Source organism: Salarias fasciatus, chromosome 18, assembly GCF_902148845.1.
Source record: "Salarias fasciatus chromosome 18, fSalaFa1.1, whole genome shotgun sequence".
Lineage (NCBI taxonomy): Eukaryota > Metazoa > Chordata > Actinopteri > Blenniiformes > Blenniidae > Salarias > Salarias fasciatus.
The window spans coordinates 5,296,542-5,310,087 of NC_043762.1; the positions used below are offsets into that span (position 1 = coordinate 5,296,542).

A 13,546-nucleotide genomic window follows, 5' to 3' on the forward strand; every position below is an offset into this window, starting at 1 on the left:
ACCAGGGGGACCAGCAGGAACCAGCAAGAACCAGGGGGACCATCAGGAACCAGGGGGACCAGCAGGAACTAGCAAGAACCAGGGGGACCGGCAGTAACCAGGGGGACCAGCAGGAACCAGGGGGACCAGCAGGAACCAGCAGGAACCAGGGGGACCAGCAGGAACCAGGGGGACCAGAAGGAACCAGGAGAACCGGCAGTAACCAGGGGGACCAGCAGGAACCAGGAGAACCGGCAGTAACCAGGGGGACCAGCAGGAACCAGGGGGACCAGCAGGAACCCGGGGGACCAGCAGGAACCTGGGGGACTGGCAGGAACCTGGGGGACCAGCAGGAACTAGCAAGAACCAGGGGGACCAGCTGGAACTAGGAAAACCGGCAGTTACCAGGGGGACCAGCAGGAACCAGGGGGACCAGCAGGAACCAGGGGGACCAGCAGGAACCAGGAGAACCGGCAGTAACCAGGGGGACCAGCAGGAACCTGGGGGACCGGCATAAACCAGGGGGACCGGCAGGAACCAGAGGGACCAGCAGGAACCAGGTTGACCATCAGGAACCAGGGGAACCAGCAATAACCAGGGGGACCAGGAGAACCAGCAGGAACCAGGGGGACCAGCAGGAACCAGGGGGACCAGCAGGAACCAGGAGAACCAGCAGGAACCAGGAGAACCAGGGGGACCAGCAGGAACCAGAGAGACCAGGAGAAGCAGCAGGAACCCGGGGGACGAGCAGGAACCAGAGGAACCAGGGCGACCAGCAGGAACCAGGGAGACCAGCAGGAACCTGGGGGACCGGAAGGAACCAGCAAGAACCAGGGGGACCAGCATAAACCAGGGGGACCAGCAGGAACCAGAGGGACCAGCAGGAACCAGGTTGACCATCAGGAACCAGGGGAACCTGCAATAACCAGGGGGACCATTAGAACCAGCAGGAACCAGGGGGACCAGCAGGAACCAGGGGGACCAGCAGGAACCAGGAGAACCAGCAGGAACCAGGGGGACCAGCAGGAACCAGGAGAACCAGCAGGAACCAGGGGGACCAGCAGGAACCAGGGGGACCAGGAGAACCAGCAGGAACCCGGGGGATCAGCAGAAACCAGAGGAACCAGGGCGACCAGCAGGAACCAGGGAGACCAGCAGGAACCAGGGGGACCAGCAGGAACCTGGGGGACCAGCAGGAACCTGGGGGACCGGAAGGAACCAGCAAGAACCAGGGGGACCAGCATAAACCAGGGGGACCGGCAGGAACCCGAGGGACCAGCAGGAACCAGGTTGACCATCAGGAACCAGTGGAACCAGCAATAACCAGGGGGACCAGGAGAACCAGCAGGAACCAGGGGGACCAGCAGGAACCAGGAGAACCAGCAGGAACCAGGGGGACCAGCAGGAACCAGGAGAACCAGCAGGAACCAGGAGAACTAGGGGGACCAGCAGGAACCCGGGGGACCAGCAGGAACCAGAGGAACCAGGGCGACCAGCAGGAACCAGGGAGACCAGCAGGAACCAGGGGAACCAGCAGGAACCAGGGGGACCAGCAGGAACCAGGGGACCAGCAGGAACCAGGGGAACCAGGAGAACCAGGGGGACCAGCAGGAATCAGGGGAACAAGGGTTGAGCAATAAGAATCAGGGGAACCAACAGCCACCAGCAGGAAGCCCTCCTGCAGTTCAGACACTGTCTGTGAAGTTGATCAACAACACAACGTGATGAATTCAGACTCAAATCTAGTTTCAAATCAATCAATGGTCATTAAAGCTGTGAACAGCGCTAACAGGTCCTCGTCTACCCACAAACGTCCACCGACACGCATATCATGAAATTTAGACAGAACTTCCTGTTTGATGGCGAAGGTGGAGCATCAGTGGGGCTGCCATGGCCACGCCCTTTGTTTCATCAACAACATTCCATGTTCAGTTGACACAGAGTGGTGGACTTCCTGTTGGTGTGACGGTTCGGCTGTTGCTGGTGTTCTGGTGTTTTTGTGTGGCCGACATGCTGCGTCTGCTCATCAATTTTCTTGAATGTACGTGAAAGTCACTGAGCAGAGTAGAGCTGACCAATGTGTGAAATTATAGGGGGCACTGTTGAGCCATTTTGCCATACTAAACTGAATAATGTTGCAGACGCTCATTGAGGGTGAGAGTCTGACAAAATGTGACAAGTTTGGTGTTGATTGACCCATTTTCTGTGAATTTTGTAATACTTTGCTTGTTGGCGGCAAATCGGAAGTCCACCAACTTTAATTTTCTTAGTTCAAACCATTGATTTTTCATGAATTTTTGGAAATTTTGTACGTGGCGCTTTAGTCTCACCCATGTCTGGATCCAATGAAATATGTAAATGTTCACCAGGCCTGATTTTTGTGCCAAATGCGGTGAGTTTTAAAGCATTTTCAGGCCGTCAAACGGCAGCACGGCACATTGAAGCTGGCGAAGCCCTCAGAGCCATGCCCTGGAATGTACAGCAGCCGTGTTCTCAGGATGTCATCATGAAGGCTTGTAGGTTGTTTTCACCAACTCTGAGGCTGATTGGATCGATCATCTTAGGTCTATGGTGTTCAGTCAAAAATAAGATGTATTCTATTGCCAATAGATGACGCTATCACTATAAAAAATAATGTTCATATGAATGTGTTCAGGGATGGACCTTCATGAATCCTGGTGAGTTTGGTGAAGACTGGACAATGTACGGTGAAGCACAGCTGTTTTGGTTTCACTTCCTGATTTAGCAAAACCCCCAAATTTTCTCACCATGCTGAGATGAGGAATCACCATTTAATTTATTCTGATTAATCAATGCTTTCAGATGATTTTCAGCAACTTTCAGGTCGATAGGATGAACTCTGAGTTAAAGCAGTGGGTAATGACTCGAAGAAGTGAAACGTGAAGTGAGAAAGGAGAGAAGAGAAGCTCAGTGCAGGTCCTCCAGCAGTCTTAACCTCTGACAGCACCACTAAGAAAATGGTCCAGGAAGGCCTGAAGCAGTCCTAACTAAGCTTTACTAAATAGAAAGGTCTTAAACCAGAGACTGTGTCATCGTCCCTCACTAGCCACATTTACATGAGCCCAGTATACCGTAAATCCTCTTATAGTAGCCGGGGCTTTTCTTTGTCTCAACTGGAGCTGGCACCAGGCTTTTAATGGAAGGAGGCGTGTATATTTTAACATTTTCTAAAAGAGCAGAAATATCTTTTGACAGTAATGCAGTTTAAAGCTGGGGGATATATTGAATTGATTCGAATAATTTGATTTTATTTTTTCAATCGATGTGAAAAAAATTTAAATTTCAACATCGAGTTTAATGTTTTCTTTCCCTACGCCATTTTTACCGGACGTGTGTAATACACACAGTGGCCATACCAGGAAGACTGGCGCTGTAGCACTGTCAGTACAGAGCCGTAACGCTTCACAGAAAAAAAAGAAAAGACAAAAAAAAAGAACAGGCTTGTATTGGGAGGTGACTTTTATTAGTTTTCTTCACAGAGGCACCCGGTCATTAAAGGAGACGGGCTTTTAATGGAATACAGGTCATTATTAGAGGATTTACGGTAATCGGATTGTAGGGCGGAGCGAATTGTAAATGTGTCACATAAACACCCGAGTGGATCCGCTTCACTCGGAGCGGATTGCATTTCAGATCCGATTGTACGAGATAGTCTACGCCAATCGATAATCCGCTCCATGGATAAACATATAAACACTGCCTGACAGCATAGCCGATTAAATGAGGGATCGTTGGTTCTGCGCATGCCTTCCCTCATATGTACTGACGTCATGACGTGCGCAGTAAACGGGAAGCAGGAAAGTCAAAAACAAGCAGAAGACTTGATGGTAGTTGAGAAACACTTTTTTTCATAAAAATCCTGGGAGAACAAACACTGGAGAGGCCAGATAACCGCAGTTCGCTAGAATGACTACAAGTTTCAGTCCGTTTTTCAACATCTGCCGGTCACAACTTAACACGGACACTAGTGAATTCAAAACATCAGCAGGCAGAGCGGAGTTCACACACCGAGACGTGCTGCTCGGCGGGGCAGTGCCCCGGCCAGGGGAGCGCTCGCTTTATGAGTAGCCTCTCATGGAGATGTTGGAACATTTTGAGCAGATATCCAGCAGATAAAAACACCTTGCTCGGCGCTGAGGACTGCTGGCTGCAAAGCTAAAGACTTCAAAGTTTGACGAGAGACTCACCCAGGACCCTTGTAAACAAGGATTCATCCTGGATCGCTTTGTACGCCATCCATGTATACACATGCGTTTAACACAATTGTTTTCAATCAGATTGAAAAAACACCCATGTAAACTGGGCCACTACTGAAACTGGGAGCTGGTTCCACATGGCAGGAGCCTGATAGCTGAAAGCTCCGACTCCTGTTCTACTTTAAGAGAACCTGGGAACCTCCAGCAGGCCAGCACTCTGAGAACGAAGCGTTCTCCTGGGTTAATATGGGACTAATAGCTGTTTAAGATATGATGGGCCTGGTTATTCAGGGCTTTTTTATTTTTAGAGAAGGATTTTTAATTCTATTCTAGATTTAACAGGAAGCCAGTGAAGAGAAGCTAATACTGGGCTAATGTAATTTATCCTGCTGGTTCTTGTCAGAACTCTTGCTGCAGCCCTAATTCTAACCAGTCGAAGACTTTTTAGGCAGTTGTTGGGCCCCCTGATAACAGGGAATTACAGTAGTCTAGTCTGGAGGGAACAAATCATGGATTAATTTCTCAGCATCACTTTGAGTCAATATGTTCTTAATTTCAAAAATATTACGCAGGTGAAAATAGAAGGTCCTGCAAACCTGTTTAATGTGGGAGTTAAAGGATAAGTTCGGGCCTAAAGTGACTCCAGGTTTCCCACAGTGTTACTGGAGGTTAAAGTAACACCATCCAGGGTCATGATCTGTTTAGATAATTATATCTCTCTCAGGTGTTTTGGGCCAAATGTATTAACTTCTGTTTTATCTGAATTTCAATAAAATGACTACTCACCCAGGTTTTTTAAGACAAACTTGTAGTTTGACAAGTTGATCAGTGTCTTCTCACTTCAGAGATAAGTAGATTTGTGTTTCATCTGCATAACAATGGAAGTTGGAGTGTTTCCTGATCAGATTCCCTAGAGCAGGGATTCCCAAAGTCAGCAGTGAAGCATCCCACTAACGGATCTGACATGTTCACAGCGGCTCACCCCACAGCAACACTCAATTTTGAAGGGCAGCGTTACAATTGGTTGTTACTCTTGGAAGCATTTATTTACACTGGAGAAACTCATACGGTGTCAACCCACAGGGACACAAGCACAGAGAGGAACATTTGTTTTGATGAAGCTGCTGGAAATGCTGGAGCTCGCCACAGCGCCGGGGATCTGCTGATCTGCTGTGCACAACAAGTCACGGAAACTATGGAAGGATCCAAAGTTGTTTTGCACCACCCTCTGATCCCATAACTGAAACTTTCTTATTGTGGCCTCAGTGTTATTCTGAACTTAGAAAACAGTCACTGCTTTCCCCTGGAGCGAGAGATTGATTCCGTTTAAGTAATAACAGCCAAATACACCAGTGCAGAAAGCCACTCAAAGTCACACAATGGAACAGACAACTCAGAGAACACTCTCATCTCGTCTTACAGCTCATGAAGCAGTGTGAGCACTTTACCACAGGGAAAGCCAGAGGACCTCAGTGTGCAGGAGAAGCTGCCGATGTTCACTTCCCACCCTGGCGCACAGGATCCCAAACAGGCGGGACTGCAGTGGACGACTTCTGATGAAGTTCAATGTATTTACAGCTTCATCCAAATCCTTCTGTAGGTTTACAGGCAGCCTTAGTGGCCAGCGCCTCATGGTGAATGCTGCAGTGGACAGCTGGAACCAGTGGGGCCACATAGCTCGCCTCACAACTCCAATCAGTCCTCCCTCTGTGGCCCCCAGTCCTCCCTCCATGTCCCTCCCTCCATGGCCCCTAGTCCTCCCTCCATGACCCCCAGTCCTCCCTCCATGGCCCTCCCTCCATGGCCCCTAGTCCTCCCTCCATGGCCCCCAGTCCTCCCTCCATGGCCCTCCCTCCGTGGCCCCCAGTCCTCCCTCCGTGACCCCCAGTCCTCCCTCCATGGCTCCCAGTCCTCCATGGCTCCCAGTCCTCCCTCCATGGCCCTCCCTCCATGGCCCCCAGTCCTCCCTCCATGGCTCCCAGTCCTCCCTCCATGGCCCTCCCTCCATGGCCCCTAGTCCTCCCTCCATGGCTCCCAGTCCTCCCTCCATGGCCCCCAGTCCTCCCTCCATGGCCCTCCCTCCGTGGCCCCCAGTCCTCCCTCCATGACACCCAGTCCTCCCTCCATGGCCCTCCCTCCATGGCTCCCAGTCCTCCCTCCATGGCCCCCAGTCCTCCCTCCATGGCTCCCAGTCCTCCCTCCATGGCCCCCAGTCCTCCCTCCGTGGCCCCCAGTCCTCCCTCCGTGGCTCCCAGTCCTCCCTCCCTGGCTCCCAGTCCTCCCTCCGTGGCCCCCAGTCCTCCCTCCGTGGCCCCCAGTCCTCCCTCCATGGCCCCCAGTCCTCCCTCCGTGGCCCCCAGTCCTCCCTACATGACTCCCAGTCCTCTCTCCATGGCTCCCAGTCCTCCCTCCGTGGCCCCCAGTCCTCCCTCCGTGGCCCCCAGTCCTCCCTCCATGGTTTCCAGATTTCGTGTGCAGCCATAAATTCAGCAATGCTTCAATCACAGCTTCCCCTGTACTGATTGTTGACAGTGTGTCACTGTCAGTTGATTCATCGATTTGCAGAGCACAGAAACGACTGGCTCTGACTGGGGAGTCATGTCTTCCATACGGCGCTTCGCTGCATTATCAGACACCCAGATCACTTCCAGTTTTTTGACCATTTCCTTAGCAACAGGTAGATGAGGTTCTCTCTGGTAATGTGTTGTTTTCCAGTCTGTGCGATGAACTTCTTCTGTCTCTGTGCAAGATGCTTCCATGGCTCTGGCATATTCACCACCACACATGGTGTTTCAAGAGCTTTTTGACCAGTCACATATTCCCTTCACTTGTTTTCAACGAACTCCTTTGACTCAGATGAAAATTTGTCCATGTTTGGTTTGTAGATGTGACGTAGTTTGCATGAGTGCAGGGCTTCATTTGACAGGATTTCAGGCAGGCTTTCAGTGGAATTCTTGATTAACCTGCAACTTTTTAGAGCTAAATGTAACATTCATTAAAGCACTTTGCAAAAAGAAAAGCTCTGTTTTTAACTTTTCTGCTGGAGATCAGATATCATCTGGATTCTGTCATTTAGTCTAAAAATCAGAAGGCCTTGAAATCTTTAAAGATCTGGACACTTTCTGACACCGATCGCTCTTATTAACCCTGATGTTTGTGCTAATAAATTAAAAAATAAAAGATGACATGGTGAAGTCCAGGAATCACTCTTACTGACCAACAAAAAACAAAGAGAAAAGATCGTCGAAGTGTTCTCTGACAGTGAGAGATTCACTTTGAGCTTTGGAAGCTCTTACTTTAACAGCAGACATCTGTTTAGTGGAGTAGTTCTGCTATCTGTAAACATTATTATTGAGATTGTAGAGCATCCTCCTCTAACATCCAGATTATTGAGTGTGTGTGTGGCTATTTGTGTGCGTGTGTGCCTGCCGTGTTGAATGGTTTTGTGTGTGTGTGTGTGTGTGTGTGTGTGTGTGTGTGTGTGTGTGTGTGTGTGTGTGTGTGTGTGTGTGTGTGTGTGTGTGTGCAGTGGGGTGTTCTTGCTGGGACAGTCTCAGGAGGTTCGAGTCCCTGTGGCTCAGCGTGGGTGCTTGCCGTTATCCGATCGGAGCGCGCTGTCAGTCACACTCAGACTCGAACAACAGCTCTTTTCTGCGGTCTTATCGCAGCGGCCGGCGGGGTCGCGGGGTGAGTGCCGCACTGAGCATGCTCCGTCACTCACGCATTGACGTGGCCCAGCTCCTTTATGCGTCCACAGAAAGAGTGTTGGTGCAGATGGGGAGCGATAGGTGGAGCGGGCCGGCGGCCGGCGGGGCGCTCCGTCCCTCCGTCCCCCTCCGGCTGCCATTCAGCCCCATCGATCGGACTCGGGACGGGCGTCCCCAGGGGAGGCGGCCACTCGGAGACACGCCGCCTCTTTTGTGGCACGGCCGGCCGGGTGGAGACTGACAGCCGACGGCGCTGATAAAAACGCCGGGTGCATTGTGGGCAGCAGACATGCTGTTGAGGATGTAACCTTTACGAAGGCGGCGGGTCTCGAACCGTAATCACTGGCAGCAGGAGGAGTGAGAGCGCTCCGCAGCCATCTCCCTGCCGGATCTGCCCCCATCACTCTGAATGTCACACGACTCCACCAATTACTCTAATGCTTCCCCCGTGTGTCTCTGGCCTCCTTTAAATCGCCGCCCTCTGAATTAGGGCCCGAGTCCTCAGGACGCTGCGACCCCGCCTGACCCCCCCCCCCCCCCCCCCCCCCCCCCCTCGTCCCTCCACAGGGAGGAGAAGGAGCGCTGGATCCGAGCCAAATACGAGCAGAAGCTGTTCCTGCTGGGGCTGCCGGGCTCCGACGTGCCCTTGGGCCAGCAGCTGCTGCGGGCCGTGGTGGAGGACGACCTGCGGCTGGTGGTGCTGCTTCTGGCTCACGGCTCCAAGGACGAGGTCAACGAGACGTACGGAGACGGGGACGGACGCACCGCCCTGCACCTGTCCTGCGCCATGGCCAACGTGGTCCTCACCCAGCTGCTCATCTGGGTGAGGCTGTCCTGAGACCAGCAGGGACCAGTACAGACCAGCAGGGACCAGTACAGACCTGTAAAGACCATACAGATCAACAGGGACCAGTACAGACCAGCAGGGACCATACAGATCAACAGGGACCAGTACAGACCAGCAGGGACAAGTACAGACCAGCAAGGACCAGTACAGACCAGCAGGGGCCAGTACAGACCTGTAAAGACCGTACAGACCAACAGGAACCAGTACAGACCAGCAGGGGCCAGTACAGACCAGCAGGAACAGTACAGACCAGCAGGGACCAGTACAGACCAGCAGGGACCAGTACAGACCAGCAGGGGCCAGTACAGACCAGCAGGGACCAGTACAGACCAGCAGGGACCAGTACAGACCAGCAGGGACCAGTACAGACCAGCAGGGACCAGTACAGACCTGTAAAGACCGTACAGACCAGCAGGGACCAGTACAGACCAGCAGGGACCAGTACAGACCTGTAAAGACCGTACAGACCATCAGGAACCAGTACAGACCAGCAGAGGCCAGTACAGACCAGCATGGACCAGTACAGACCTGCAGGGACAAGTATAGACCCGCAGGGACCAGTACAGACCAGCAGGGACCAGTACAGACCTGTAAAGACCGTACAGACCAGCAGGGACCAGTACAGACCAGCAGGGACCAGTACAGACCTGTAAAGACCGTACAGACCATCAGGAACCAGTACAGACCAGCAGGGGCCAGTACAGACCAGCAGGGACCAGTACAGACCAGCAGGGACCAGTACAGACCTGTAAAGACCGTACAGACCAGCAGGGACCAGTACAGACCAGCAGGGACCAGTACAGACCTGTAAAGACCGTACAGACCATCAGGAACCAGTACAGACCAGCAGGGGCCAGTACAGACCAGCATGGACCAGTATAGACCTGCAGGGACCAGTACTGGCCCGCAGGGACCAGTATAGGGACCACCACAGACCAACAGAGATCAGTACAGACCAGCACAGACCGGCACACATGTGAAGGCTTGTGTGTGGAAGAGAGGAGGAGGAGTGACTAGAAGTGTTTGTACCATTAAATATCCTGTTAAACTAGATCAGTTAGATGACATTAATCCTCTTAAAAAAAAAAAAAAACAGTTCCACACACACACACACACACACACACACACACACACACACACACAGTCAGTTATGAACAACTTTAGAATTATTTAACCAGTAAATACATCCCAGACAAACTTTTGTGATAAACACTCATGATGAACCATAAAGCTAATTAATGTCGTTATAAACCAGATAAAACCAAGTTATACCCATAATGGACCAGATAAAATTAAAATCATTATAAACCAGATAAAATCAGTTTGACATTATGAATCAAATTAAAGCTAGTTAAACTCATAAACCTGATTAAACCAGTTAAACTCATAATAAACTAGTTTAATGTCCTTGTAAACCCTGTAAAATTAAGCTAATTATAAGCCAGTCAACATCAGTTTAAACTACTAATGAACTTAAGCTTAAGCTCATTATAAACCCGGTTAAAATGAGATGAAATCATAAACCACAGAAAACCATTTTAACTCATAAACAACATAAAATGAGTCATTATAAACCTGTTAAACTTGTTATAAACCAGATGAATTTAGATAGTCACTTTTAACTCGATAAAGCTAGTTTAACTCCTTCTAAAAGAGATCAAATCAGTTAAACTCATTATACACTAGATAAAACCAGTGCAACTCCTTATAAACCAGATTAAACCAGTAGAACTCATAATAAACAAGTTAAAACCAGTTAACCTCATAAACCAGATAAAACCAATTAGTCATTTTAAACTGGTTAATATAAATTAAATCAATATTAACCAGATGAAACCAGTTAAAGTCTTCATAAACAAGTTAAAGCCATTCTAAACTAGAATAAACCAGTTGAACTCTTTATAAACCAGATTTAACCATTTAAACTCTTTACAAACCAACATGACTCAGTTAAACTCATTATAAACCAGATTGAACCAGTTAAACTCGTTTAACCAGTTAACCTCAGAATTAACTATTTTGAAACAGTTACATTCATAATAAACCAGTTTCAAACAGTTAAACTCATTAGAAACCAGTTTAAACCATTTAAACTCATTTAACTAGTTAGTTATTATGAACCAGGTTTAACCAGTTAAACCCATTTAACCAGTGAACCTCGTTATTAACCAGATCGAACCTGTTAGTCATAAACCAGACGGACTCAGTTAAACTCATTATAAACCACTTTAAACCATTTAAACTCGTTTAACTAAAGTTATTAGAAGCCACATTCCACCAGTTAAACCCATTTACCAGTTGACCTCTTTATTAACCAGATTGAACCAGTTAAACTCATTATAAACCAGACTGGCCCAGCTGAACTCGTGATAAACCAGCGGGTCGGTCTCTCCCAGCCTAACCCCAGTGCAGAGCGACTCGTGATGAGCCCGTCTCCCTTCAGGTGTTGCTTTTGTTGATGTCTTGTTGGCTCGTCTCTGTTCTCAGTACGGTGTGGACGTGAAGAGTCGGGACGCCCGCGGACAGACGCCGCTGTCCTACGCACGGCGGGCAGGAAGTCAAGAGTGTGTCGACATCCTGCTGCAGCACGGCTGTCCCTGTGACGGCGGCGGGCTGACCGCCGCCCACACCCCCAACATGAGCCGCCGCAACCCCAACGTCAACAACAACAACACCCAGTGTGAGCTCAACCGCAGCGTCAGCATCATGTAGGAGGCCCCGCCCCCAGCTGTGGGAGGGGGCGTGGCCGAGAGGAGGCCACACCCCAGCTGGTCCACTCGGTGGGGTTAAACTGGTCCGGTGAGCGGAGCTGAGAGGAGACCCCACCCCCCAGTCCAGCCATTGGGCGGGGCTGAGAGAAGACCCCCCCCCCCCCAAGAGCCGGTGCTTCATAGGCCGGGAGCCGGGCTGAGAGCAGGAACAAGGGCTTGTTTTCAATCAGGAGTCCCTCTCTCTCTCCCTCACACACACACACACACACACACACACACACACACACTTGTACTTCTATAGTTGTGAGGACATTCATTGACATAATGCGTGTCTAGCCCCTTACCCTAATCTGAACCACCAGAAAGAAGGCCGAACCCAAACCAAACCCTCAGCCTGAACTGAGCCTTTTAAAAGTGAGGACCAGCTGAATGTCCTCACTTTGTTGGTTAAGAACTCATTCTAGTCCTCACAATTCAGTATGTACAAGAACACACACACACACACACACACACACACACACACACACACACACACACACACACACACACACCAGTGCCACCTCTGTCACACTCATTTTCTCAAATTGTTCTCATAATCATTCCACACATCTTCTGTGTGTGTGTGTGTGTGTGTGTGTGTGTGTGTGTGTGTGTGTCTGTCCGTGTCTATGTGTGTGTGTCCTCCATGCGTCTCTTGGTGTACACACTGTGTTCACTGTGAGCAGCACTTGTTGCGTTAAGCGAGCGTCTGACTGAACATTCAACACTTCCTCCTCCTCCTCCTCCTCTGGTACGTGTAAACTGATGTACATTGAACATATTTATAAATCAGTGTGTAAATATGGCTGCTGCGGTTCTTTTCCCTCCATTCAGAAGAACCAGCAGAAGCTGCAGAGTGACTTGTTGTGTGCTCGGCCGACTGTTGACCTTTGACCTGTCGCCCCAATAAAACCAAGTAGCTTCCCTGACGTCACACGTTTCCGCGTCTTTCTTTGTCTCCGTTCACATCTTTACGACACATATGAGGAAGAAAAGTGTGTTTGGAGGCCTGAAGGTGTGCCGGTTCGATTCCCACTGCAGGAGAACAGAGAAGGAGAGAACAGGGGAGTCGACAGATGTTCTCCAGGCGTGAGAACAGAGGAGCTAACAGATGTGTGGAGAACAGAGGAGACACATACAGTATGTTCTCCATGTGTGAGGAGAACAGGAGTTGACAGATGTTCTCCAGGTGTGTGGAGAAGACAGATGTTCTGGAGATGCTGTGATGGAGATGGAGGAGGAGCTGATGGAGGAGGAGGAGGAGCTGATGGAGGAGGAGCTGATGGAGATGGAGGAGGAGCTGATGGAGCTGGAGGGGGAGCTGATGGAGATGGAGGAGGGGCTGATGGAGCTGGAGGAGGGGCTGATGGAGCTGGAGGAGGAGCTGATGGAGATGGAGGAGAAGCTGATGGAGATGGAGGAGGAGCTGACGGAGCTGGAGGAGGGGCTGATGGAGCTGGAGGAGGGGCTGACGGAGCTGGAGGAGGAGCTGATGGAGGAGGAGCTGATGGAGCTGGAGGAGGGGCTGACAGAGCTGGAGGAGGAGCTGATGGAGGAGGGGCTGATGGAGGAGCTGCTCGATGTTTCATGAGGAGCAGCTAATCGGAGAGGAGTCTCGGCTCCACCCTCCTCCTCCATCCCGCCCTGCTCCTCTCAGACAGATTAGGGAGGAGGTTCTGAGACTGATGGATGACCATGGTCTCCTCTGAGCAGGAGCTCACTTCTCTTTTCTCCTCCTCTCCTCTCCTCTTCCTCCTTTCCTCCTCTGCTCTGTTCCTCTTCTCTCCTCCCTGCTCCTTTCTCCTCCTCCCCCTTTCTTCCTTTTTCCTCCTCTCCTCTTTTTCACTCATCCTCTGCTCCTCTCTCCTCCTTTCCGCCTCCTGCTCTTCTCCTCTCTACTCTTTCCTCCTCTTCTCTCCTCCTCGCCTCCTCTCTCATCCTCTCTCTCCTCCTCTCCTCCTCTGTGTTACCCCCCCACCCCCCCACCCCCCGTTAATTTGCCTGAGAATGCATTAGGTGTAATGAAGGCTGAGGGCCGAGGGAATC

At 50.7% G+C, this 13,546-nt stretch overlaps 1 protein-coding gene across 1 annotated transcript in view; it reads left to right on the forward strand.

Annotated features, from left to right (window-relative positions):
- The window catches only part of agap3 (ArfGAP with GTPase domain, ankyrin repeat and PH domain 3), a 104,011-nt gene extending 91,641 nt beyond the window's left edge, over window positions 1-12,370 (forward strand). The window contains exons 17-18 of the mRNA XM_030114722.1: window positions 8,471-8,726; window positions 11,238-12,370. Of these exons, the coding sequence (XP_029970582.1) occupies window positions 8,471-8,726; window positions 11,238-11,462 (481 nt within the window). The 3' untranslated portion in view covers window positions 11,463-12,370. The remainder of the gene's footprint in view (window positions 1-8,470; window positions 8,727-11,237) is intronic.
- The last annotated feature ends 1,176 nt before the right edge of the window (window positions 12,371-13,546 follow it).